The sequence below is a fragment of the Ischnura elegans genome, chromosome 6 (assembly GCF_921293095.1).
Source record: "Ischnura elegans chromosome 6, ioIscEleg1.1, whole genome shotgun sequence".
In the NCBI taxonomy this organism is placed as follows: domain Eukaryota; kingdom Metazoa; phylum Arthropoda; class Insecta; order Odonata; family Coenagrionidae; genus Ischnura; species Ischnura elegans.
This window is the reverse complement of record NC_060251.1, coordinates 25,375,228-25,400,664: the sequence shown is the minus strand read 5'-3', so window position 1 is coordinate 25,400,664 and position 25,437 is coordinate 25,375,228. Positions and strand designations below refer to the sequence as shown.

The following is a 25,437-nucleotide window of genomic DNA, read 5'->3' as shown; positions in this document are numbered from 1 at the left end:
TCATTGAATATATTTTCACTAGAGACTGGTTTTTTCAATTGTTAAAGCTTATACATAATAAATTATTAAAAGCTTACCATACCAATATTTTATGAAAAACTGGCCATCCCTCCTTTCCTAGGTAAATAATATAAGATTATCTGGTTAGCCTGATGTACGAACGAACCTTAGATTTATAACTGTTCATAAGCAATGTTTACCCAAATACGGAACTTTTTATTTTGAAATGTAATCAAACTGTGATATGTGTAAATTTGTTTTATGAAAAGTTTACTTTGACTGTTCTCATATTTGGGCATATTGTATTGCCTTGTGCAGCTCATTATTCAACCCACGGAAGATGACAAGTACCTGCCCGTGGCGCATACTTGCTTCAATTTACTGGATCTACCTCGGTACGCAACAAAAGAAAAACTGCGCTATAAACTCATGCAGGCCATCCAGCAGTGCCAAGGATTTTCTTTGGTTTAAAATATTTCCGGCGATGAAATGGGAGTGCCTTATACTGTTCCATTGTTTCTTCTGACACCTTTGAAGAAGTGACAGATTTTATTTATTATTTATTTTGTGAGAAATGGACTCTCCCAAATAATGGTTTCAATAACTGTGAACAGGTGGTGAAATGTTAATATCAAATGCCCCTCTAACTTCAAGCTTTTATATGCATCTATTTTACTGTGACTGGGATGAGGAGGTTGATCAAATTGAATCACTGGTTTGTGTATATCATCGTGTATTTAAGCCATAGTGAAAAATTGGCTGTTTCTACCGAAGTGATCAAGCTTTTTTTGCCCAATGATTTTCCTATGTTGAATTTTGTTTGATGAAGGCATCAGTGTTTTTAAGGAAACTACACTCATTTATGGATGCACTAAGAAATCATTTATTCTGATTATTGTTTTACTGTAAATTATTAAAATAAAAGTGGTTAGTTTCTACATTGGTTTTATTTTGTCTGAAATAACTCATCACAACATGTCAATAAAAAAGCCTTAATTTTATTCAATAATAAAGCAAACAATATACAATTTTACCTAGTACGTCACTGAGGTGGGAATATGTAGAAGACAGGAGAATTGGCATTCTTATGTCTTGAAGCATTAGCAATTTATAGTATACATGTGGTGAATTGACAAACATTTTTGTATCCACAATCCACTTTTTTCAGTAATTAGCACACATTGATGCTATGTATTCACAATTTCTGTTAGAAAAGCTTCATTCTTTGGTAACATTAGTGTACAAATTGTTCACAGCCCCTTTCTTCATTGAATAATGTTGGTGAAACGTATCAAAACTACTAGGAGCTGAGAAAAAATATAATGGGGATGAATTCCTTGGGAAAGATGCAGATAGTTCAACAAAATTAGATTGCGTATAAAGAACCCTATAATTTATATATCTTATAATTTTCCAGGAAGTTAATGTTTTCATGGTTGATTGATGTGAGGATTGACTTGAAAATCTCAGGATCCAAATTCTGTTTCATGTTTTGTTATGATTATGCTACTGGATCGTAATGATTATGAGGTCGGAAATAGCTAATTTTTGCACCAAACCTGATATTTCTTTTTGATCTCAGGATAAATTATAGCAGTGTATGTTAATTGAGGGCTTGATTCAAAAATCATGATCTCATATTAGGTATAATGCATGCTGTTTTACCGTAGTATACTTCATAATCAAGAAACAGAATTGCACTCCTGTTTTTGTGTTCCAGGATGGAAAGGAACTGGATCAGGGTTATGTTTTATGTTGTTGTGCAACGGCATCAAAAATTTTATTCAGATGTTGGGGTGCTGATACAATATTTTCCCTCAATCAATCACATTGTTGCTGTCAGCATGGGTGTCTCAGGGTTGTATGTGTTAACTTTCATCCTTCGGAGAACACCTCTTAGCACTGTCATTTCTTTCTGCCTCCGTCGCTTCAGGTGGCTTCTTCCTGTGTTCATCCTGCGATAGCAATAGGGGGAAGCTTTGATGGCACCACCCTCTCCTCACCACACTCTCCTTCCATCCCCCTCTACCGTCCATGTTTACACTGCGGTTCACTCACAGATTCGATGTTCCAACTTCCTCATAGTGTTGCGTGCCAGGAGGGGCCTTGTATCCGGGGTAAGTTGGCAGGAGTGCATTTTGGGCGAAGAAGGACGAGTAGTCCTTGTTCACCCGCCTTGGCTTTCCGGCTGCCCTTGCGCGGGCCGCAGCCTCCTCCGCAGCTTGCTTCTCGGCCTCCTTCGCCTCCTTGTATTGTGCAGGGGGCCACTTCTGGTCTCCACGCATCCTGATTGGTTCCTGTCGCTTCACGGCCGGTTGCGATATGAACACCGGTGGAGAGGGCTGTGAGATGGGTGGCTGAGTACGCAAGGTCACTGTGGACGGAGGTGGTGGAGGTGGAGGTGATAGCACAGGTCGTGGTGCGTAGACTGGTTTGACAGGCTGCTGATAGTGGGGCTGTTCCTCACTGTGATGGTAGTTGTTGCTCAGGCCGTTCTCCCAGGGTCTCTGGCCAGTACCGTTTTGAATTGGAGCCTGTAATGATGAAATATTTATTAGTTTTAATAATTTTATTATATTACTATCTATTCTGGTAGTCAAATGATTATTGTTGATCTGTAGTTATTATAATTATAGCATGTAGTAATTAGCTTGTTAACCTCTTGTAGAACTTCTTTTTAAATTTGCACTAACCGTCACACTTTCTTTAACCTTTTTAACTTATTTCACTACTTATGCTTGTTATTTTGCAGAATAGGTGTCCTAATTGTGATAGTATCCTGTAGTTAATAATTTCAGCAATGCATGCTTCTCTGTCTTAACTCGTTGCGTACCGGGATATTTAAATTCCTAGGAACGCCGATTCTGGGTGGAGGTGTTAAGATTGGAGATATGCCTTTGGTTTAATCATGGGTAAAAAGCTAATGTTTAGAATATAACTTTACCCAATCAAACATTATGATGCATCAATTCATTATAAATAACGAACAACAACTGAAAACGTACTAACGAATACGTATTGTATGCTTAAAAATTGTTTAGGTTGACGCGCCTAAATGACAAGAATCTTCGTCATCCGTCCGTAACGTTCAGGAAAAAAATGATGAGAATTCTCGCCATCCGTACGCAACGTGTTAAGATATACCCATAAATAATTGTACTTTTTGTATTTAGTGTCAGAACTTTGATATTTCCTAAATTTATTATCAATTTCACGGAATTCCCCATAGTAATTGTATTTGCATTGTCCTCTAAAGACACTTGTCTGGAAGTTAATTTTCCTCCCACCTTAGTTCAGCATTACCTGATAGTTTGTAGGCTCCTCAGCTTGGGCAGTAATAACCTGATTCTCTGGTGGAGGTGGCCACGCTACCCTTTTCAACCCTGTTGGGAGAAAGAATTACCAGCGTTAGTTTGGATCATCAGCTTCAGTTGGTATGTTTGACATTTAATATGCTATCATTATAATTTTTATATGGGTTGATATGCTTGAACTTGTAGCATATTTTTAAATGCATGGAAATCCGAGAAGTCGTAATTTACTTATTTGGGAACTTGATTTCCAAGAGTTGTTTAGAATCTTAAAATTTGCTTGAAAGTTGTGAAGCCACTTTCTCAAATTTTAGTCTTTTAGGTAGCCACCTAATGGTATTTTAAATATTGTCTAAAATAATTGTAATTTTGAATTAAAAAAGATGCAGAAAATATCTTTGGTTTTGACATCATTCAGCGATTACGGTTGTCCTATTAAGGGTATCCTATTCATTAATGGTCTTGTTAAGTATTATCAATGAAGTCTAAATTGATATTCTGTAGATTCACACAAGGTTTTTTTGTAGGAAATGAACTTTCGAGTGAAATATTTTCATGGACGACAACATTCATGAAACATTTTCCTTTGGTTGATGAAAAACAGTGATACATGTAATGAAATGATGCTAACTCCCATTTCATTTTGCATTCACATGTCTACAAAGGGATGCAGGTGCTGCTTTAATTGTTTCTAGTCCATAGTATCAAATTTTGTCATCTCTAATTGGGCATTTCATGTTTTTTTTTCATCCTGAGCTGTCAAGTAGGATGTTCACATATTTTCGTGGAAATTAAAAATATAGTCTTTCTTCTCTGATAAATTTGTTAAATTGGAGAAGATAATTATGAGAATTATTGGATGAATTAGTGACCTGGAGCACAGGGTATACATGGGAATAGAGGACCATCTTCATTGATAAGGTCAGTAATGTAGCTACTATACTGATTACAGTGAGTTGAGATAAAAGATTTAAAAATTTCTGCTATGATATAGTGGAGTTGATGATAAAAATATAGCGAAATCTTGAGTAAAAATTTTGGGAATGAATGCAGCTCAAATTGTTCCTTTCTTTGTGTAATAAGTAATCAGATCACATTTCCATTATGTGCTATTTCCTTTAAGGTTTTCCTCTCAGTAGCAACCGGTGCCTTCCGCAAAAATTGACCCCCAGTTTCCAGAGTGTCACAACTGAAAATACTACAGATTTATCGTAATTTCGATTTGAGGCGACCATTCTGTACTGTGTACATTTTGCATGTATTGGGGTCAGTTTTCCCATTGCCCCGTCCCTTGGATGTACCAGTGAGAGACTTGCCCCATTATTTGCTCCTTTCTGCTGGTGTCTAGGTTAAGGCGTGACTAAGAATGCATATTCCATATTTTGAATGTTTTTCAAAATAAGTGAATTTAAATGGGACGTATTGAATAAAAACGTTCATGGATGCCTCGAGGAAGCTTATTGGGAACTAGCATTACGTCTGAGGCCGTAATACTGTAAATTTAGAAGGATGCAGTTTTTTTTTCAAAGTTCTTCTCCTGCATCATTCTGAAGCATTATGGTTTCTACACGTTTTTTTTCTGCTGGCTGTATTACTATTTGGGTGATACGGTTATTCAACTTAAAATTCGGTAACCTGCGGGATCATTGTTGGTATTTTGTTGACGTTGAATGGGTGCAGTGCCAAGATTCGAATTGCGCAAATGCTCGCCTCGTAATTTTGGACTCTACTGTCGTCCCCCACCCGTTTGCAGACAATGCTCTCACTTTATAACTGCCGTTTTAATAATATCCCCCAGTCTCTTTGATACGCCGATTAGGACAAAGGGGTCGACTCAGCTCACCTCTCCACCTATCTTTCTCTGTTCCCATTCGACCTCCCATTTGACTTTCTCTCCTCCATTTCTCTCTTTATCTTTCTCTCTCTCCCGCAGCAGTATTATCCACGCTCATTCCCTTCTCCATCTTACGTTTCCGGCTCCCACTTATGCTCGTTCCGTGCTAAATTTGAATCCGCTTTGGCTCCCGGCATCCCGTAAATAAGAAGAGGTAGCGCAGGAATGAAGGCAAAGAAGAATGCGCCGCTTTCCACCTGATTTTCACCTGGCCAGAATAAACTTAAGTAGTACCCTTGCCTACATTTCTTTTTGCGAGGCACCTGGCATGCTTAGTATTACTTTTAATTTTATAATGGATGATTTACTTTTTGGATTATTTTATGGTCACCTCTACCAAATAACTACTTGATACTCTCGCAGCTTTTTATTTCAAATTTTGGAAACGTAAAGAATAGGAATATCATTCGATTACGATTTGATTAGAAAATAGATTTGTAAAATTTGACCTATGTTTAAATTTGCTCTGAATAAAGTGGCAAAAATACCACTCGATCAATACATAGGAGATGTAGAAATAATATTTTATGCTACTTTCTCCGCATTCATCTGCGTCATTCATTTTAATTTCCTCTTTTTAGAGGATTTCAGAATCGTTTGCCTTATAAACCCTCTGATTTCTCAGTATACAACGCATCGTTGTTGGGTAATCTTATTTTTATATTCATATTTTTCAATGGCAAGTATTGAATCTTATATTCATACCTTAAACGAATTTCCCATTTTTTCCCAACTCTTAGGTTAATTTTCAAGTGAAAGGAATTTATTCAATGTAATCTATCCTTATCGATTTTAATTTTCGAAGTTTCTGTAGTGGAATTAAGTTTTATATTCATTCTTTTTTTTACCAGCATCTGCCCTTTATTATGAAATATGCAACGAACTGTTAAGTTTTTCGCAACTTTTTCGTCATAGTTTTTAGCGGATCTCATTATATCTACCTACAATCAACGACTCCTTTTCTCCGCAGAAATTCAGAAAAAAATATTCTTATTCCACGCTAGCCCAACCTAATTGGCATTTCAGAGCTGTATAATTACGTATGTATATTATGCAATTCTATTATATATTTTCCTTTGTTTACTGATTTCAAATTTTTATTTCACTTACGCATTAAGCTCAATGCTGAGCTTTAAACTGTTTAAAAACAATGTTCAAATCGGATAAAATATTCTGAGAACAATAAATTATATTAAATTCAGAGGTAAGGAAAGAAAGGTATAGGAATACATAATGGAAAAAGGACGAGGACAACGGTGCTGTGGTAGGTGGAAAAAAGCCAGAAATCAGGGGGTAAAAATGCGGCCTGACTGGGAATCAAACCCAGAACCTCATGGTTGCCGGCCAGGTGCTCTACCAGTGCGCTACCATGATTGCGCGTGATGATTGCGCAGTTGCGCATGATTTCGGCGGGGGTTTATGCACAGAAAACTCCCTGAATTTATTTGTATGTTAAATTATTTTCCTGTGAATGAAGCAAGTTTTTTATCCACAAACTTAAGTTAGAAAATGGTGATAGTAATGCTTTTAAGAGTGTTATAATTCCTTCATGAATCGATTGAAGCGTGTCACTAGTTTTCTCCAAAATGATTAAGCCATTGTCGACGATTTAGGATTTATGGTTCTTATTCTAAATCGATTTCATATCTCAGCTTGCGATGAGTGACCGTCAATTGCATATCTAGTGCTCCCTTGCAAATCTAATTGCTCCGCTGAGGTAAACCCGCGCGGTAAACGTGTTCTAAATGAAGAGTTGGCTTAGCTAGAGGAGACCGTAGGTGTGGAAAGTATTTGTGAGCGAAGGTGTCAAACGACTGTCGGTCCATTTGGCGAAAAATACTCCGCAAGGTCCCCCCGAATATCCTGGCGCATCTGCCGAGTTTTACCCGAAATATACCCTGTGACAAAAGTGGACTTCTAACCTAAGACCATTGTCCAAGTGAGGTGACTTACGCTATCGCAAGGGAGGTTGGGTTTCACTACCTGCGCCGTAAAATGATACTGCACCGGAATATCCATTTGATGTAGTAAAATATTCGTATCACAGCAATCCTACTTGTTTCAAATTCAGTGATTAAATGTTTAAGATTTAATTTGATCTCTTTTATTTTTTCAAATTAGTGGTTAATAAGCATGAATGACGAATTGTAACAGGTTTCTTTAACTAATATACCCGATATTAAGTAAAATTAAACCAAGGCCTAGCTTCGCCATTGTTAAAGCATTCATAGACTTTTTCCTCTTTTTTTGTGAACATTTTTTCCCAAAATAAGTTGAAGAGTAAACTTAAAAATAATGAAATGGAAGTACCTCAATGTTACCCAATGGAAGTACAGTATTTCCTGAGGAATTATCTTCCACAGCTCCTTTTACATCGTTTGGAGTCTTCCAATTTGTTTTATTTTTGAACTGCATAATTTTAATCACACAATTTTTGTGGTCATTTTCCTTGATGTTCTGCGGCGTACTAGACACGGGAAAGTCCCCGAATATCAAGGCTTACCAGAACAGTGGCCACCTTGATAGGTAAGTAGTTGCGGTTTCAATTGGGATGTAAAAGCATGTATCAGCAAATAATTTGAACACTTGTTTGTACAATTTCTAAATACAAGGACATGAGCGAACGTCCATTTATGGGTGACAAAGTTTAAGGTGAAATTAAATGAATAGAAAATAATTTTCACCGTTATGTCTGGGTCCATACATTTGTCCCTAGTGACGAATATGTGAGTATTAAATGCGTACTATTAATTCCCTGGTGACGGCTATTTCCGTTCCTCTCTCTGTACTGCCCACTTCTCTTGTCAACGTGATGTGTGTGGGTGTTGACCTCTCGCTGTTTACATTTGAGGGTGAAATTCATGTGCCTAACACTGGCGACACGAGTTATTTTCGCTGAGTAAGTGATTTAGTGGCGGTGTTGAAATGTCCACAGCTCATTTAGAAAATTGATAATTTAATGGGGGAAAAAATGTTTTCAGAGATGAGTAGTCTGGTACAAATACCTTACTCATCTCGAGGCATGATTCACGCTCAAGTTTTTCATTAAATATGGTCCAGACATAAGGTAATCTATTTATGCAATTCGTGCCGCAAGCGAAATTCTGGTTGACTGCGAGTGGGGTGGTTGAGTTTGAAGGATTTGGCACAAATACATTCACGCAGTGGCGCAGCGAGGGGGGTTTTGGGGGTTAAACCTCCCCCAGAGCTCAGAGAAATTTTTAAGTTTAATCCATTTTACTTAATTGGATTGATATTAGTAATAGAATTGTGTAAGGATTAATGAAATATCCCTCAGAAAGCCGTAAAACTCACCATTTTGAACCGTTTATCTTAAAATTTCGCAATTTATTAATCTAGCACCTTCCGCTTATCCTGGTGGGTATTCCATACCCCCACATACTCCGGTATTGGTTGCACCTAAACCACCCCAGCCTTAATTCCTAGCTTCGCCCCTGCATTCATGCATATCGTATTCTTCTTATTCTTACATTCTGATTATTTTGGTAATACATGCTTAGTTGAACCCGCTATTATTCGTGAAGGTTGCCACTGTTCTGGTAAGCCTGGAAATTAAAGGACTTTCACCGTATTTTGTAAGTCATAAAGCATCAGGAAAAATGACTGCAAAAATTGTAAAATCACCTTTACAACGAAAGTCAAATGGGTATTTTTCCTCGTCGTCTTAAACATGGGTATTTGATGTTTGAACATCCCATTCCCTGCTTTTCACTTAGATGGTGCTTCATAACTATTAATATTCATTTCGCATCGTAATTTTACCTGATTTCTTTTAAGGTTAATAATTTACTCCACTTCATCACATTTTTGCCACCTTTAAAAAAATGAAAATTTGCTCAAAAGCAACCATTTGTCGTAGAAATGGTGAATGTAGTAGCATAATCACATTTGCGTTTTTTTATGGCTGATAAATTTTTATTGACAGACCCAGATTTCGATAAGCTGCCATGTCATTGCAGTATAATTAATAATGGCATAGTTAGTCGAAGCCTGTTTTCTGATATAAAATATGTGTCTGCCAATAAAATATGTGAGCCATACAAAAGGATATCTGCGATTATGTTACCTGTCAGACGGTTTCACCAAATATTGTCATCCACCATTAAGTTGCTTGCGAAAGTAGTTTTGGAAGTCTGGAAAAGTTGGAGAATTTCAATGTGATATTTGCGTATGCACACGGAATAAAAAAATTGACTCATTCAAACATGGCTGTGCCATTGTGGCTTATGGCAAAAAAAAGTACCCCAGATGCAGAAGCGAGAATATTTCATTCCCTCCTCCGAGAAGCCATCGGAAAAAACAGCAAAGCAAACTCAAAAATCAAGCACACTTTGAAAAACAAAAGCTTTTCAAAACGACATAAAAACGTCACACTTGTTAAAAAAATTAGCCATTCAAGCTTAAAATAGTCGCATAATAATCTCTCGTGACTTTTTTTGGCACTTCAATGATACACAAAAGGTCGAATTTCGACATGGAAACCTCATGGCCCTTCCTGCATTAGTGTATACTTTCCATCTGCCAGTCAAATCAACTACCTACCTCTTGCATAGTATGTAACGTCTTACTTTGTATTCGTAAATGGCAGTTGACTCCACCGCAAATTGGAAGATCCGGGAAAGAATCCCGTCATAGTCAAATAATTTGTTATTTAGATTAATTTGATTCGTTTAATCGGGTGTTCTCAAAATATACTATATGATTTTGAGCATAACTGGGCTTAAACTATAATAAAAAACGTTAACTTAAACAATGCATTTATGCGGAAAACATCTAGTTGAATTTCATCGTGCAGTTTCTTTATTTTACCGGACATTATCACGGCGATAGGTACGAGAACCCGAATTACATTTCACTTTTTTCCTTAGGAAGTACTTGACTAACATTTTTTTTTACAAATTTTCATGACGAAATAAATAATGTGTGAAAGCAATATATAGGTTGTGTATTTCGGAAATTGTGGCGTAATTTTCCCTTTAATCTATACATCATCACGTCCGCTGATTTGTCGAAACGTTTTGTGTAACTTTGTAGGAAAAAATAATTTTCAGTTTAAAATCAACCCGCCCTATTTGTTGAACCTTAAATAATGGCAATCATGGTTTTCTTCATCTCGCGCCGCGGTGGATCTAGTTGTATCTCATTGAACTTCTTTCGGTAGCCATTCGACTTGACCCCATTGTACTAAATAAGTCGCAAAGCATAAGTGTCGCTTCTCTTTTTGATCGCGGGGGTTGCCGGGAAGGGAGGTGATTCACCGTGATTTTTTGGCCCGTTCGCCAGCAGCACCACCTACCTAACCGATCCTTTTTAAAATAGAATATCACTCCGCGATGCGAAAATCTTCTACAAGTCCCCATAACTTCAGGCCGCTTTCGTTGGACGTTCGCCGAAACTCTATCCTGGCGGAAGAAGAATCTCACCTGTTCATATAATTTACTTCTTTTTGATTGAAACTCTTCATGGGTCAAGGGAGGTGTTGGTGAGATTTGTGATTCGCTCGATTTCGCTGGCTAAACTTTTTGTGTTGATACTGGACTAAATTATCTGTAGCGGTCATATGCTTCTTTGAGAAAGTTAAGAAGGTAGGTTCGCGACTCCGCGAATCAAAACAAACAATATTTCCCCTATGTTATTACAAACGTGTTTTGTATGGACGTCATTCACCTAGGGTGTTAGGTACAATAGGTATTATTTCTATAGAAAATGCGAATACACAATGCGTTCCTAATAATTTCAAGTGGACAAATTTGCAGCTATTAGAGGAGACCGTTGCATTAAATCCAGATAACGTGATTCTATTTCAAGCTCTCAATTTGTTAGGTTATATTTATGGAAATTACTCAAAATTTGGTTCTGTGAGGACTGAGGAGCATACGTTTCATTTTTATCATCATTTTGTAGGGTTTAACTAACGTCACATCAGTTTTTTGTCAAATTAGACACATATACCTATTGTAGCATAGATTATGTTGTTTATATGCTCAAAGAAGCATTGCCTGTATGATCGGAATATGAACAAAAATGCGAATTTTATAATGAGATATCCAGGAAGTCTAGCGCGTGAAACTTATTTTTTTGTGGCCGCCAGTCTGTGGGGTGTAGTTGTATTTTATAATCACATTTTGAAATTTTCATAAAATGGCTTATGCCTTCTTTCTCGAATCAAACTCCTTCTAATTTTAAAATTTTGGGCATTTTTAACGCAACGGGAGTTAATTTTTTTCATGTCTTCACTTGAAATTTCTCTCCCGATTTTTGTAATCCGTTTATGTCTTGTACGCACGTGCACCTACGCATGGCTCCTGAATGTCAGCACTTTGAAAATAAGTGTTTTTGCACTGATACATTGACCTGGGTACCCTTGGAAAACCAAGATGCGACACCTTGGTAGCCAATTTTCTCTTTTTCCATCCTTTCAACCTCGGTGGTGACTAGCCCTGTGACCTTGCAAGGGTCACAAGGGGTAAGATTTATGGAAATAAAAGTATTTCACTCGTTTTTCCAATGCACAAAAACCAAGGAAATGGCGTTTGCACACAGAAATCAGACTTGTTCTATCTCGAAAAAGTCATATTGAAACTCCTTATGGCGAAATAAAATTTTGCGTTTGGACCCAAATAATAAGGGTAGAAGGTCAAAGTAATAATTGTAAAAGTGAATTTACGTAAAGCAAAATTAAAACCTTTTTTTTGTGCCAAATTTTATCGAAATAGCGCAATTTAAAGTGCCTAAAATTAAAGATACTACTAGTTCTTAGCAACACTTAGCGATTTTTTTTGTTCATTGTTGGTATGCAACTACTTACTAGTAGGTAGTAGGTGTACGAGCTCTGTAGTCAAACGTAGATACGTTCCGGTTAGTCAGGACATCCTGGAGATATACTTTACTTAGTACATGGTAGATACTAAGGTGGTATACTTGGATTAAAATTCGCCCTCACTCTTTTCATCTGACGTTATTTTGCCTCCCAGCAAATATCCAGTTGATGGAGGATGTAAAAGAGAGGTAAAAAATAAATATGGCAAGGTTAGCTGAAGTAACTGCGATAAGCCAGTCTAAAAGTTGTTGACTGATGGTCCAAGGAATTGCGTGACGCTCGAGAGAGAGACTTCTTGATTTACTTCCTATATTGATGGCCCACCGAAAGTTTTCAGGTGCATGATATGGTTATTGCCTCGCACCGATCACGGAAACAATATACAAGAGTTAGCGAGTGAAAAGCCTGACGCGTGAGGATGGAGTGAGTCGATGGTTTGACGTCATCAACGGTGTACCTAATTCCTTGATTTTACAAAATGGGGTCCGGTTACCGCGTGGACTGCTAAAATAGCACACTCATGGTTTCGGGATAGTGGCGGTTAAGTTATTTCAAAATTCCGCTTCAGCGTTGAGCCTTTAATCAGACACGGGAAAGGAGGGAAGGTGGTTTTCCGTTTCACTGTCACCTATTTTTAGAGATTGTGTTCAAATGTTTTTTTTTAATCTCAAACACTCCCATTCCGCGGATTCGGCCGTGTGAAAAATCTTGTGGCGCGAATAATTTTAGCCAGAATTTTGGCCAGTGGAGTTGAGCTTTGAATGATCTTCGAGTGGGTTCTTTGGAGTCGAATTCCCACTTGTTAGCATATTCAGGAAGGGTTCCTCGGTGATAACAGGATTGTTGGAGGATATTGATTCTATAGAAAGCTTCGCTGTAGATATTCACAATATCCCTTTTGGTTGCTTAACATTGGCGCTCGTGCACTGAAATATTTCGATATAATCAAAAAGCAAGATAGACTTGTGCTGTTCTAACGAGACGTTTCTCATTTTATACGTCGAAGCATGGGTGTCACCAGCTATTATTTATCAGTGGGACATATTCCGGGTTGTCTAGGTAGTCATTTTTAAACAATTTTGTCTCAAAACTGTTTTTTCGCCTTTAGGACGGTTTTTATCATATGCATCAGACATACCTGAGAAATTTTTAATTGAAGTTAATCATTGTCATTTCATTGTTTACAATCATTGTTGTATACCTGATGTTCAAACCTTTTTACAACACTTTTATGTATTTTTTGGTCTCAAAAGGAAAGACATCAGGTAATAACTATTGGTAAGAGCCGTGTGACTTTTAAGCTTTTTAAGTATATATAAAACTTCAGCATGAGATGTAGGAACTCATGCTTCGAGTTTTTTTCTCCATCCTTTCCTCAAAGCTGGTGAAAAAAAACTAGAAAAATACTTTCTTATAGACAATAATGTATATTTATATTATAAATTCAAAATTTAGTCGCGTTTCCACTGAAATATGTGGCAACAGCCGCAGCGATTTTGTCTCGAGCGTTAAAATTTCCACAAAAGTAGTGAGCTCCGTTCTCCTTCGAAATTTTCCTGTGAAATTTTGTTGCATGTGGTTAAGTTTTACATAGTAAAATAGTTTATGGAGCCTCTTACATTACGCTGTCAGAACAATTAGACTTAGAAGAATGAGACCAATGATTTTTTTGAGCTGGTGTGTGCAAGTTTAATATGCAGCTTTGACTCCACATAAAAACACTTTTACTCGGCTTCAAATTTTATTTGGGCTTAGGTTTGTACTCAAAAACCTCTGCGAAGATTAAATGCTATATCCCTGCCAAATCGTTTGGACTTTTGCCACTAGAGATAAAAAACATTTTCACATGAAGGTTTCCTTAGAGCCTATAAAAAACACTTTGAACTACTCGAATCGGAGCATTCCCAAATCGCAAATCCTTAGCTTCGTAGCTAAAGTATTTACAGTGAATGTTACGTAGTTGCGTAGGTCTAATTTTTTCTTCATAAATAAGATAGTCCTGGTAAAAAGAGCCGAAAATGTTCATTAAAGCACATCTTTTCTTTCACTCTATCTGATTCGATCAGTCAGACCAAAAGGACGTGGCTCTCGGAAAGAAAAATGTGATCCATGATCGAGTGTGTCTTCTCCTTTCATTGTCTTTGATATTTTGCCAGATTTTTCCACGAGCCTTTCGACACCTTTGACAGCCCGTATGCCATCACCTCATCCTCTAAGATGCCACCATCCACGCCTGTCACTTTTCTTCCGCATTTCATTCTTGCCTTCTGCTGATTGATCCACAGATTTCGATATGTTTTGTGTCTAAAGGATCATTTTTCTATCCCTCTTATAAATTGGTGCTCCCATGTTTGGGAAATATTCCATCATTTGTGAAACACTTCCTCATTGAAGAGTCTTAAATCATTGTTGTTTTTTGTAAGTAATTTTACATTGAGAGTTACAAAAAATTTAGAGATGCAGATCGAAGATTTCTTTACATTTTCAGTCCCTCTGAGTCATTGTGGTTCATCAGAAGGTTCTATGCCTTTTAATTTTGCAATGAAAAGATAATGACATTTAAAATGTGACAATATGCATAGCATAATATACCAATTATTTCATTATTTTTTGTTGTGTTGTTATGACACAGTTTAAGCATAATTTGATAAATTAACTCCAGTAGACCTGTCCTCATAATTTCACAGAAAAAAAATAATAAAAAATATTCATAAAATAAACATGCTGATTGTTATTTTATTCAGCCATGGCGTCATTTATAGATGTATTTAATACTAGCAACTGAATGTTAGAATGCGCGTGTAAATCAATGCGCGAATTAATCAAGAATTTTTGAGAATGTTATTTATGAGTAAGTGAAAAACCTAACTACCTGCATCCTCTCCACAAAGAGTACTCGAATTCTAGCCGAATGATGTTGAGCGGTAATTCGAAACCCTGATCGTTAGAGAATATTTTAATTTTTATGGAATCTCTGAATTGAGTTTTTCGTTTTCATCTTAGATAGATTCTGTAAAAATACGCTAGAAACAATCAATTTATTTAGTGCCGGCTCTGGAAAGTTTTGCTGGGAAAGAATTCCTATTTTTTCCTAATTCCTCCTGTTTACTGCAGACAACTTTTCCATCCAATCCAACCCTTGATATTTCACCATACATTTCAACGACATACACTTTAATCAATATTTGTTTTATCAAAAAAATATTCACACTCAATTTAATAGAGTACATTGTCAGCTATTCTTTCGATCCAGCCACGCATTTAACCCATGCTATGAGGCCAAAATCGCTTTGCGTCTTTCTTTTGACCGCTTGGGAGCTTAGCTCATTTCCACTCACTGTAAAAGTGGCTCCGTTTAAGCGCTCGGCTGACCGTGTAAAACTTCATCACGCATGAATCGTCTACACGGTCGAATGATTCTGTCGTCTCATCCATAGACTTGCTCCGCTTTAGACAAAAATACGGTCGCGCTAGAAACTTTTCCACCGACGAAGAGCCTAAAACTAGCGATTTGTGGGGAGGGAATCCCTATGAAAAGTTCCGTATCCTACTATAACATTTTTATCTGCCCTGTTTTGACTTGTCTCCGCCCGTAAGCTGTAACTATTTGATTTACTCTGCTAATTTAAACAATGTTGAAACTAAATTGGTTTTTTATTTATTACCTTGTCTTAAAGCGAAATTCTGATTATTTTTTTATATTCCTCCCTGTTTTATTTTAATATACCTGCTGAGGATTGCCAAGAAAACAATTATAAAAGTTGTGGGCGATAGAACAGGAGTAGAATATAAAGGAATTCAGAACACAGTGTAAATAGAGAGGAATAAAAAACAAAGAAGCTTCAAGGAGTATGAGCCATGCACGAAGATTTCTCACGGAACGTTTACTTAGGGTATCTTTTGCTATCTACTTCAATTGATGAATTTGTCGTATCGGCTGTGGTAGTGAGAGAAGTTTTGTTATCTTCGATATAAATGGTTGTGTGTATGCTGTCGCCGTTAAAATTAAAAATGATCTACCATTCTTGTATTTCTTCAATTATATAACCTGAATATTTACCCATATTATTGCCCAGTTACCTAAATCTGCATTTATTTCACTGAGCCGCACCCATAGAATCACGTGGTTTATGTTATTTTGAAAAAAATATTGTTCTAAAGTTATTTACCAAATCGTTATAGATAAATCCAAACATCACAGGCTCTACAAAATAAATACATCACTGAGGTTTTTGGGGTTTGTGTGGCTTTTTCTGCCCAAATGGCTGCTTTAGACATATTTTCTCAACTTTTTTATACTCCCATTGCTTATAAATGCAGAGCGATAATTACATTCGAAATTGAAGGAGGATTGAAAACATAACAGTTCTACTTGCGCTTTTGACATTTTGTTTGAAAAGAGTCTTTAGTGAAATGCAGATCTCTGTACGCTGGTATTCTATGAATAGAATTCAATTGGGTGTGTGTCGATTGATATACGTAGGAGTGATCTTTTGCTTATTTAGGCTGAAAACACGGTCGAAGAGTAACCTTCGAATATTCTTGTGCTGTTTTCCTTCATGTATGATCGTGTTACCATTAAACGCCTTTCTCTTGCATAAAGGAGAGTTCAGAAAATGCTGGGAATTTAAAATATATATTTATTCGACTACATTACTGCTAACGCCTTCAAATAGTCTCACTTAGATATTATGCATTTGTACCCGCTTCTTACAATGCACAAAACACTACTCAAACTCCATCTTTGGGAGAGCCTTTAGCTCTGTCAGATTTATTTTAATGCCATCTATGCTTGTTAAACGACGGCCCTCCAAGGTTCTCTTTATTTTTGGGAATAATAAAGTCACTCAGAGCCATGCATGACGAATATGGAGGCTGGGGCATCGTTACAGTATTGTTTTTGACCGAATATTCACGACTTAGAAGCGAAGTGTGGGCCGAAAATCGCCGGCTCGTGAAAACACGTTTAACCTAAGCGGATACCTCAGGAAAAATTAAACAGTGAATGCAGCTGAAAATTTTATTATTCCTGAGTGGCATGTGCAACAGCATAATTTAAAAAATCACAATCTAACTGTCTAAACTCGCAAGAAATTTAAAAATTTAGTTCTTGTTATTTTCTGAACACACCTCGTAGATTCATAATTTTTTATCAAATCACGTTTCTCGTGAACTGGTTTCAAATGTGTGGTTCTCAGATCAAGCGATCGAGATCCAATATTTATCGTATTATTAGAAAAAAAAATTACGTTATCCTTTCCGTGGTTGTATGCTGTACGAAATTAGTTTTTGATTTCTCTTGACGATTAAAATCTGCTGATATTATGGTGAAAGTGTTAATGTATTTTTTTTTTTTGAGAAAACTACTTTGACAGAAAATCGAACCCCTTGGCCTCAACTTTCCGAAAAAGGTTAATAATCATATCATATATTTATCCATATTAACCCTGTGGTATTCTATTTTATATGTATTTTAGACAAGGTTAAATAGAAACCATTTATTTATTTTCCACACAAACAATAAGTAATCTTCATCATTCATCTTGTATTTCAGACAAAACTCCTTGTGAAAATTACTCTTTGGGGCATTTGGTCATGTGGGATAATATACCTATAGGATGTAAACATCTATTTGTTATCTGACAATGAGCTAATTACTCCACCACCAAGCTCCGCTGCCTTTAGTCTATTGAATCTTAAACCAGGGTTTGATTCCTGAATAGAATATTTTGAAGATTTCTTCATGAGTCAATTATTTAAAAGCCAATCTGTCAGCTCAAACATGGATATTTTGCATGCCTGCAAACATTCTTGTGCTTTCAACCATCTAGAGGTTTAGAAGCTTGCGTTCTATCTTTTGAGAAACTGAGATGGTATTAAAGTTACCATGAAAGTGAACATCGAGGTTGTTTTTCGTTCTTATTTATGACGTATGGCTAAGGTAAATACAGTATTTAAAAATTTTCATGTCGAGAATATTTTGAGCACGGACATTTTTAGAGAAATATTCATTTCTTCTTTTATCCTGGTCATAAAATGATAGTTAAGGCCATTATAACTGGCGACCTACTTAAAGTATCATATATTCAAATATATACTCGTACGCCTAGAGTAGTCCACGACACACGGCAAAATTTGGAGAAGAGGACCCGTAAGCATTCTAAAATTGGAGTTCAGCCAATATGTCGCAGGTTGTAAATTAAAATAAACACTGGCTGTTGGCCGCTTATATATTATTGATAAAACTGGTTGGTTTGGCATCTTAGTTTTTATTTTGAAAGTGGTTTTGTTTTTTCAAGGTTGATAGTTAAAAAACTCTCCTTAGCTATACCTAGCTTACTGCACACTTTGGCACTCATCCCGGTAACAACTGACATTGGTTTTTTGTGCAATATTTTACTATGTTGATCCAGTCCTCGACTTTTAAGGTGAATATTTCACAATTTAGTTTGATTTTGTGGCAAATAATCGGAATAGTCTACGTTAAGGTAGGTTTTCAAGGAATTTCTTCTGTTCAATGACTGTTGAAACCAATTTGATCCAACCATTTCTTCCTTATTAAATTTTGCATTCGTCCAACGATTTTACTATCCTTTTATCTCACATTTTCTATTCTTCTCCTTTACAAAATGCTAAAAACCTCCGAATTACTCTCGTCCTTATTTGTCTGCGTTCCGGATTCTGCTCCGTATAGCGCTTATCAGACTATTTGATTACCTATTCTTGACACAACTTTACAACGATCCCCTTATTAGCTCACAAAAAATGTCATATGAATAAAATGTTTCTATGCGCTACAATCGTTTTGCTGCCTGTGGAATCCTAAGTGTCTTCGTTTGGCTAGCGAGTGGCCACTTGGCACTGGAAGGCGTGGCAATTGTCCGGCAGCGGCTGTGATGATGAATTACCTTCACTCCCACGCCAATAGAACTCTCCCCTTCGCTGTAAACACAACTATTGCGCGCGAGAAGTAAACTAGAGGTCAATTAATCACTCAGCTCCTCGTTACCTGTTTTATCTTTAGTATAGTGATGACGCAAACGGACAGCCCATTTCGAATGAGTCATATTTGCATCTAAATACGTATTTTAATATATTTCCGACTTAATCATAAAATCACATCTCTTCTCCCCTTCCATAATCTGTCAAATAATTCGAAATAACCTGATCTTCTCTTAATATTCGGAAGTTTGTTGAACGACTCGAGAACGTATTTTCTTGTACAGACAATGATAAGAGAAAAAACTAAGCACATTCATGGTTTTATTTTAGGAACTGAGTCAGGTTTCGGCAGTTCATGCCATGGAAAATTATCACAGGAGATAATGGCAGTATTTTCCGTGTGCAAAATTATCCCATCCTATGCTTTTTGAGTTGAGAGAGCCGGAGCGAAACGTATTCGAATTAGTTTTATGGAGGAAAGCAGGTGCTGTAAAGAAGACCGAAATAGCCAGAAACCCTGTCTACTGGAGAGGTCCGCAGATATAGGAGATGTTAATATGTAAATATAAAACTTCGAGGGTGGCAAGCTCTGAATTCCTTAACAAAACGCTGCCACTATCACGACAAATTTGCTGGACATGGACGAATCTTTTACTCTTTTGTTTTCTAAATAAATTTTTAGCCCCAAGTCATGACGACAGTAATGATTAGAAAATTTTTAACCAGCAGTACTCTCACGTGGACGTTGTAATCCCCTCGGGCATTTTTGCTGACTTTAAGCCGAAAAAATATCCTTCCACTTCATTGAGGACGGTTACACCGATATTTTTTATTGTACCTTCAGATTCCATGCGGATTGTATAAGAATCTCATCACTGTTTTTGAAGTGCAGGATAGCCAACACTCGCCTGACTGAGCACAGCTGAATTTCAAGATGCTACAAATTGACCAACATATTTCAAAAGGAAAATCACAGCAAATATGTATTTGGAATGTTGTTACAAAAACTATTACGTGATTAATATATTTTGACAAATCTTCGGGATATTGACACTGTCCACTGAAATCGGAGCCTATAAAAATGAAACAAAAAAATGCTTATTCATAAAGCGGCAGTATGAATTGTCAATGAAATGAAATGTCAATCAATGCTTTGACACTTCTTTAGAATGTTTAGATCGGGCCATGTACACGCAGCGTGAGTGATTAAGACAAAATATCGACTGCTTTGTTCACTAAAAAACAATTTAATTCGCCCTTTAATTTAATTTTAAGAGACGAATGAAAGGAACTTCCCCGCTATATATTTTAGGGTGGCATTCTAGTCATCGGCATCAATTCAAGTATAATAAATGTGAGGACCGTAAAGGCTATCTTGTTAATACGGTGCTTGATTGTTTTAAACGAAATATAATGTTACCAATTCGAAGTAAAAAATAATTTCTCCTTTCGGCCTGATTTGAAGAGTAAGAGGAGCTTCACTGTTGCGTGTAATTCTAGAACGCCGGAGTCGCAATAGGGTTAATAAGATTCTCGGATCGTAAATGCTATGGATTGTGATTTATGAAGACAAAGTATAAAACGATGCACTCAAAATTAACTGATTTCACTCTTCCCTGGGTCTGACGTAAAGTCATGATGATAAAAACTCCACTGATATGCGTAATCGGGTCGGGTCCCAATTCAGGTGTAATGCAATGCGCGGGCCGTTTATGGAAGCCGGAGCGGACGTGTTTGATTCACTCATTGAATGGTATCGCATGTTCGGATAAGTTTACACACACCACGATCCGTTCACGGGAGTAAAATCACTACTCACCGAACTATAATCTCCTTATCCTCGGGTTGAGTGACGAGGTAATTCCTGTATCCCTTGAAGAGGTAAAAACTGTTGGGATGTATCCTGAGGGAAAGATTATGCCCCCACTCAACTATGGAGAACCACTCAAGTCGACGCTTGCCCGCCTAGTGCGTGAGTTCGTCCGTTGGCCGGATTTTCGTGTGTGCGTGTCTTCCGTGGAAAAAGATCCTTTTCCACGGAGTAGGAGGGATGGCGAGGAGGTATTTTCTGTGGATATGGGAGGGGGGTTGCGAGGGGAGAGGGGGGTAAGGGATGGGTAGGGGAGAGATGGTATCCCCTCAAAGGGAAGACGGGGGTGATGCAGAGCACCCCAATTCTTCCCTCTGTCTCCTTGGTTACGGAGTAGAAGGGGTCGCCGTGCTAAAACGCGAGACGTTAGTCACGTGTTTCGCTCCCTCTCTCTCTCTCTCTCTCTCTCTCTCTCTCCAGAGCGGAATGAATTGGGGGATCCGGAGCCAGGAGGGAATGAGGACGATGAGATTGGTTAGGAATGGGGGAGAAAGTGTAGGAGGATGTATCTACATTCGTAAAGCACAGCGGTATGGGATCTGATCGTGGGCGCGGGGGGGGAAAAAGTTACAGTAAATTCACGACGCAATTTTTGAAAAATATTTTCGATGGCTCAATATTGACCAAATTTGGTCAAAAAATGCTAGAGGAGTCCAATGCTTTATTGTTTTCACCATTTTTACACGATTTTTTTAAAACTTGCTCCTTCTGTATGTATGTTTCGACGATGGATTCTTGTAATTGACTTCTAAACCAATTCCGATTGTCGGATTGGCTTGAAATTTTGCGCAATCACTTGGATCTGATGACAATACAATATTCAATAATAAGAGATTTGAAATTTTGTTCCGTTGCGCTCTAATTAATTAACGAAATTTACATATGGAGGAATAGTTTTAAATTTCCTCGATAGATGGCGTAATTAATAAAATTTTCTGCAAGTATATCTCTGCCAGCTCTTGTTTCAATTGTGTGATTCACCACTAAAAAGAAGGAGATAAAAATAAAATGATACATATTTTCAAATACGCTTTTTCCAAAACAGTATAAAATGAATGTGTCGGTAAAAATAAGCTTTTCATCCCTTACAAAATAAAACGTGGGTATTAATTAGGTATAGATATTAATATAATTGCGTTCCAATCCCTACTCGCATATCAGGTTCTTCTTTACTTATTTCTCGTGTACCTAATCAGCATCGACTCTTTATTCTCCAAGTGGTGAAATGCTTACTGTTAACTTTCAAATGTAGTTTATACTGTTTTTTTAAGCGTTTTTTATATCTTTTCTGTTTTATTTTTCATTTATTTAACTTAAGCTGTAACAGGATTACCTTGAAAGCAATTGAATGGAAATAGATGAAGGGAATAGAAAATGAATGGTAACATGTCGGAAATAGTGGACGCTTTTGGCTTTGAGCATAAATTAGTGAATTCGCACGAGAAATTATAATTCTGGATAACCAGTTGACTACTATCTTGGTGCGAATTTATGTAACCAAATGCACAATAAATATATATAATATAAAATATACTCCCGAAGTCTTCCTGCACGCTAATGAAGTCTCGTGATAACTTGAGTGATTCGGTAATTAATTATTTTACTCTCTTTATTTCTCTATCAACATGTCATGTCAACACTCAAAATTTTCCTAAGCATTTCACGGCATTCCTTCAATCTTAAGTAACTTCAATTCGCCTAATTACTTAGCGGATATCGCTTCGAATTTCATCCACAAATGCGCTGAAATAAAAGTGTAATCGAGCTCATACTGAACAATAGAATTCAAAGCAAAAACTGTTTGCACTGCATTTTCTACCGAAGAATAATTCGTAATTTTATGCCAAATAGTAAAAGTACTATGAATCGTTAAAACACCGATATTCATTTTGAAATGCATTGAGGTGCTGCCTTTTTTTTGCGAGTGCGGGAAACGAATGTAACAAGTAAATTCGCAAACAATGAAACAGTTCACGACGTTACTCTTCTTGTTTTCCGGTTACCACCGAGGGAGTGAATCTATATGAGTAAAAGAGGATGTCTGTTCGTCTGTCCGCTATGCGTTTCCTTACGGCTGAAAGGATTGTCACCGAAGTTAGTAAATAGGTGCAGCTCATGCTCCTAAACTCCAGTGCTATTTTCTATTGCGCCCTTTGCGTCATTTCCTCCTTAACAATTGTTACGTCCCGTCATACGACTTTTGCGGTGCAACATCCTGCCGGGTATGCACACCTCTTGTCACGCTCTAAGGCAAAACATATCCTATATGATCATAAAATTCAAGCTGCAAATTTCCCACTTCTCTGGGTACTATCGTTCCCGAGCAACGCCGGGTGGCCTGCTACCTAGTGTAAATACCAAACCAGAGAATCGATGAGCTGCTAAGTACAGGACGAAGGGAATATCAAACTTTATACAATAATTATGTTCATATGGAATGATCACCTTAGTAAGAGGGAATAGTGACTCTTAAGGGTTGCGGGGCCTCAATGAGCAAATGGGGCACATGAGGTAATTGACATAATAATTCAATATTTCGCACGCAATTCCATGAGCAGAGAATGCAGTGTGAGTATGTAGAACGGAATAGTCGCCAGGTTAATACTTTCTCCTTCGGAAATAAAACATTTTAAAGATTCGCATCAAGATGATATAATTAGGCCGTTTGGAAGAGACTCCCTCAGGCACTACAAGCCGCTTGGAATAAAGCCAGGGGTCTTTCGTCTCACCTCAGAGGGCGGTAAAGAAATTTCCCCATGATTCTACACAAGTGATGCTACAATTTCTTACAGACTATTTCTGACTGAGTTCTGCCTTCCAATTAAAAAAGCTAACGCGGGTCCAAAATTCTGCAAACGAGCGTATAGGCCACGCTGCCTTCGACGACAACTGAGATCATTCATTCATTATATCTACAACAACGTGGCACTACGTAGTATATTCATGAACAAAGAAAGTCGGAAAAGACTCATCAAAGAAAACTACCTTCTCTATAAACAAAGGTCCTATCAGAAAACATTTCCTCTACTAAAGAATGCATCTGAAGTACCCCATGGAAACCTACCTTAATAGGTAGAATAATTTAATAGCACAATGTATAACTTTAATGACCTCAAATACTCGCATTTGGATTACTGCGGTGAAAGCGTTGTGATATTTTATATCTTACTACCATGTACTGATTAAACAACACATAATCAAACCAAAATTATACTTTAACATGGCCAAATGCATGAAGTGAGGAAATATTTTGTACTCGATTCGATTTTTTTGCCACATAGATTCTAGACATTTTTTTTCTTTATCAAGTGCGAAGAAGATTAAGTGATTTATACTACTGTGAAGGAGAGCACCAATAAGAGGTCATGAACGCAATAGAGATGCAAGGGTTACGAGCAGAAGAGTATGATTGGTTATATGGCCCACGCTCAGACTATGGGCGATTTCCTCCCATAACTTGATCAGTTTGTCTGGAGAAATCAATACAACGGGTCACTCAATCCTGCTATTTAGTCGGTTTGGTCAGCTAAATGCGTATGCAGGTGCTCATGATTGTGCATGAAATCCCCAAAGATAAAATCGCATCATTGTAGTTTTGGAGAATGTAGAAGCATGGAAGACTTCTCTTCTGTAATATTCATTTTTAACTAATTGCTGGTGAAAAATAGAGGATGTACTGCAAACGATAAAGATTGCAGCGAAATTGTTAGACTAGCCCTTATACTTTATTTATTATTTATAATTATAATTGGAATTACCTAAATTCTAATTAGCCTGCGATATTCATTTTGAAAAACATTGTGCATTAAAAACCCCAAATGGAAGGCAATCATCTCATATTATTTGAAATTGATGGCCGCATGGTATCGATATCGGGTGAGGAATTCCGAGTATGGATTTTGAGTGTGGCTGATTAAAATAAATAAATAAATAAATGTCCATGAGAATTCTCTTGTTTGGGCTTACGAAGACCTCCTAAGTGTGCGTAGGAATTTTGGAGCGTGCCCTGCGTGATGCAAGTGTCGTGTTTTTTTTTCCTTTTTTGTTTGTGGTGATAATTGCTCAAGCGTTTTAAAAAGCACCTTCGAGATTTAGGAGACTTTCTTTATAGGCACTCAAGATCCTTCTCTCGTTGTTTTCTAAAGAATCCATCGCAAATAACAACTTTGTAATTTTAGCGGAATTCCACAATGGTGAGCAATGTGGGGTCGTGTGGTCTAATTTTACGCTGTCTCATGAGAAAATTTACTCTCCTCTGTTTTTCGACTTCTAAATCTACCTCATGCGTGGTTGTCCCACCTCTTGCCCTGTTATAGACGCCAATGAATAGTTTTTCGGAATCTGATCTCTTAATAATAACTAGCGATAAGAGGATAGCGATAACGTGCTAGTTGGAGGCAGTGATTTAAATGAAACCAATTTTATGATCACATGTAACATTCTTTTGTACATGTACATGTCAGTTCTATTTGATAAATACAGGTGGTCAATGATTTTGATTAATTTCTTTGCTATTTACTTTGCTGCTGAGTTATAGCCCGGCTAAACGAATGATCAATACTAGAATAGTGAAATAAAT

General features: G+C 37.2%; 2 protein-coding genes across 5 annotated transcripts in view; one reads left to right on the top strand and one right to left on the bottom strand.

The window, feature by feature from the left end:
- Nucleotides 1-1,303, top strand: part of LOC124160201 (probable E3 ubiquitin-protein ligase HERC4) — a 56,087-nt gene extending 54,784 nt beyond the window's left edge. For all 4 annotated transcript variants that reach the window (XM_046535983.1, XM_046535982.1, XM_046535985.1 and 1 more), the window contains one exon: nt 319-1,303. In XM_046535983.1, coding sequence (XP_046391939.1) covers nt 319-471 — 153 coding nt within the window. In that variant the 3' untranslated portion in view covers nt 472-1,303. The remainder of the gene's footprint in view (nt 1-318) is intronic.
- LOC124160203 (cell division protein ZipA-like) overlaps nt 979-25,437 on the bottom strand; it is a 182,582-nt gene continuing 158,123 nt past the window's right edge. The window contains exons 4-5 of the mRNA XM_046535991.1: nt 3,304-3,383; nt 979-2,534 (exon numbers count right to left, since the gene is read on the bottom strand). Coding sequence (XP_046391947.1) covers nt 2,055-2,534; nt 3,304-3,383 — 560 coding nt within the window. The 3' untranslated portion in view covers nt 979-2,054. The remainder of the gene's footprint in view (nt 2,535-3,303; nt 3,384-25,437) is intronic.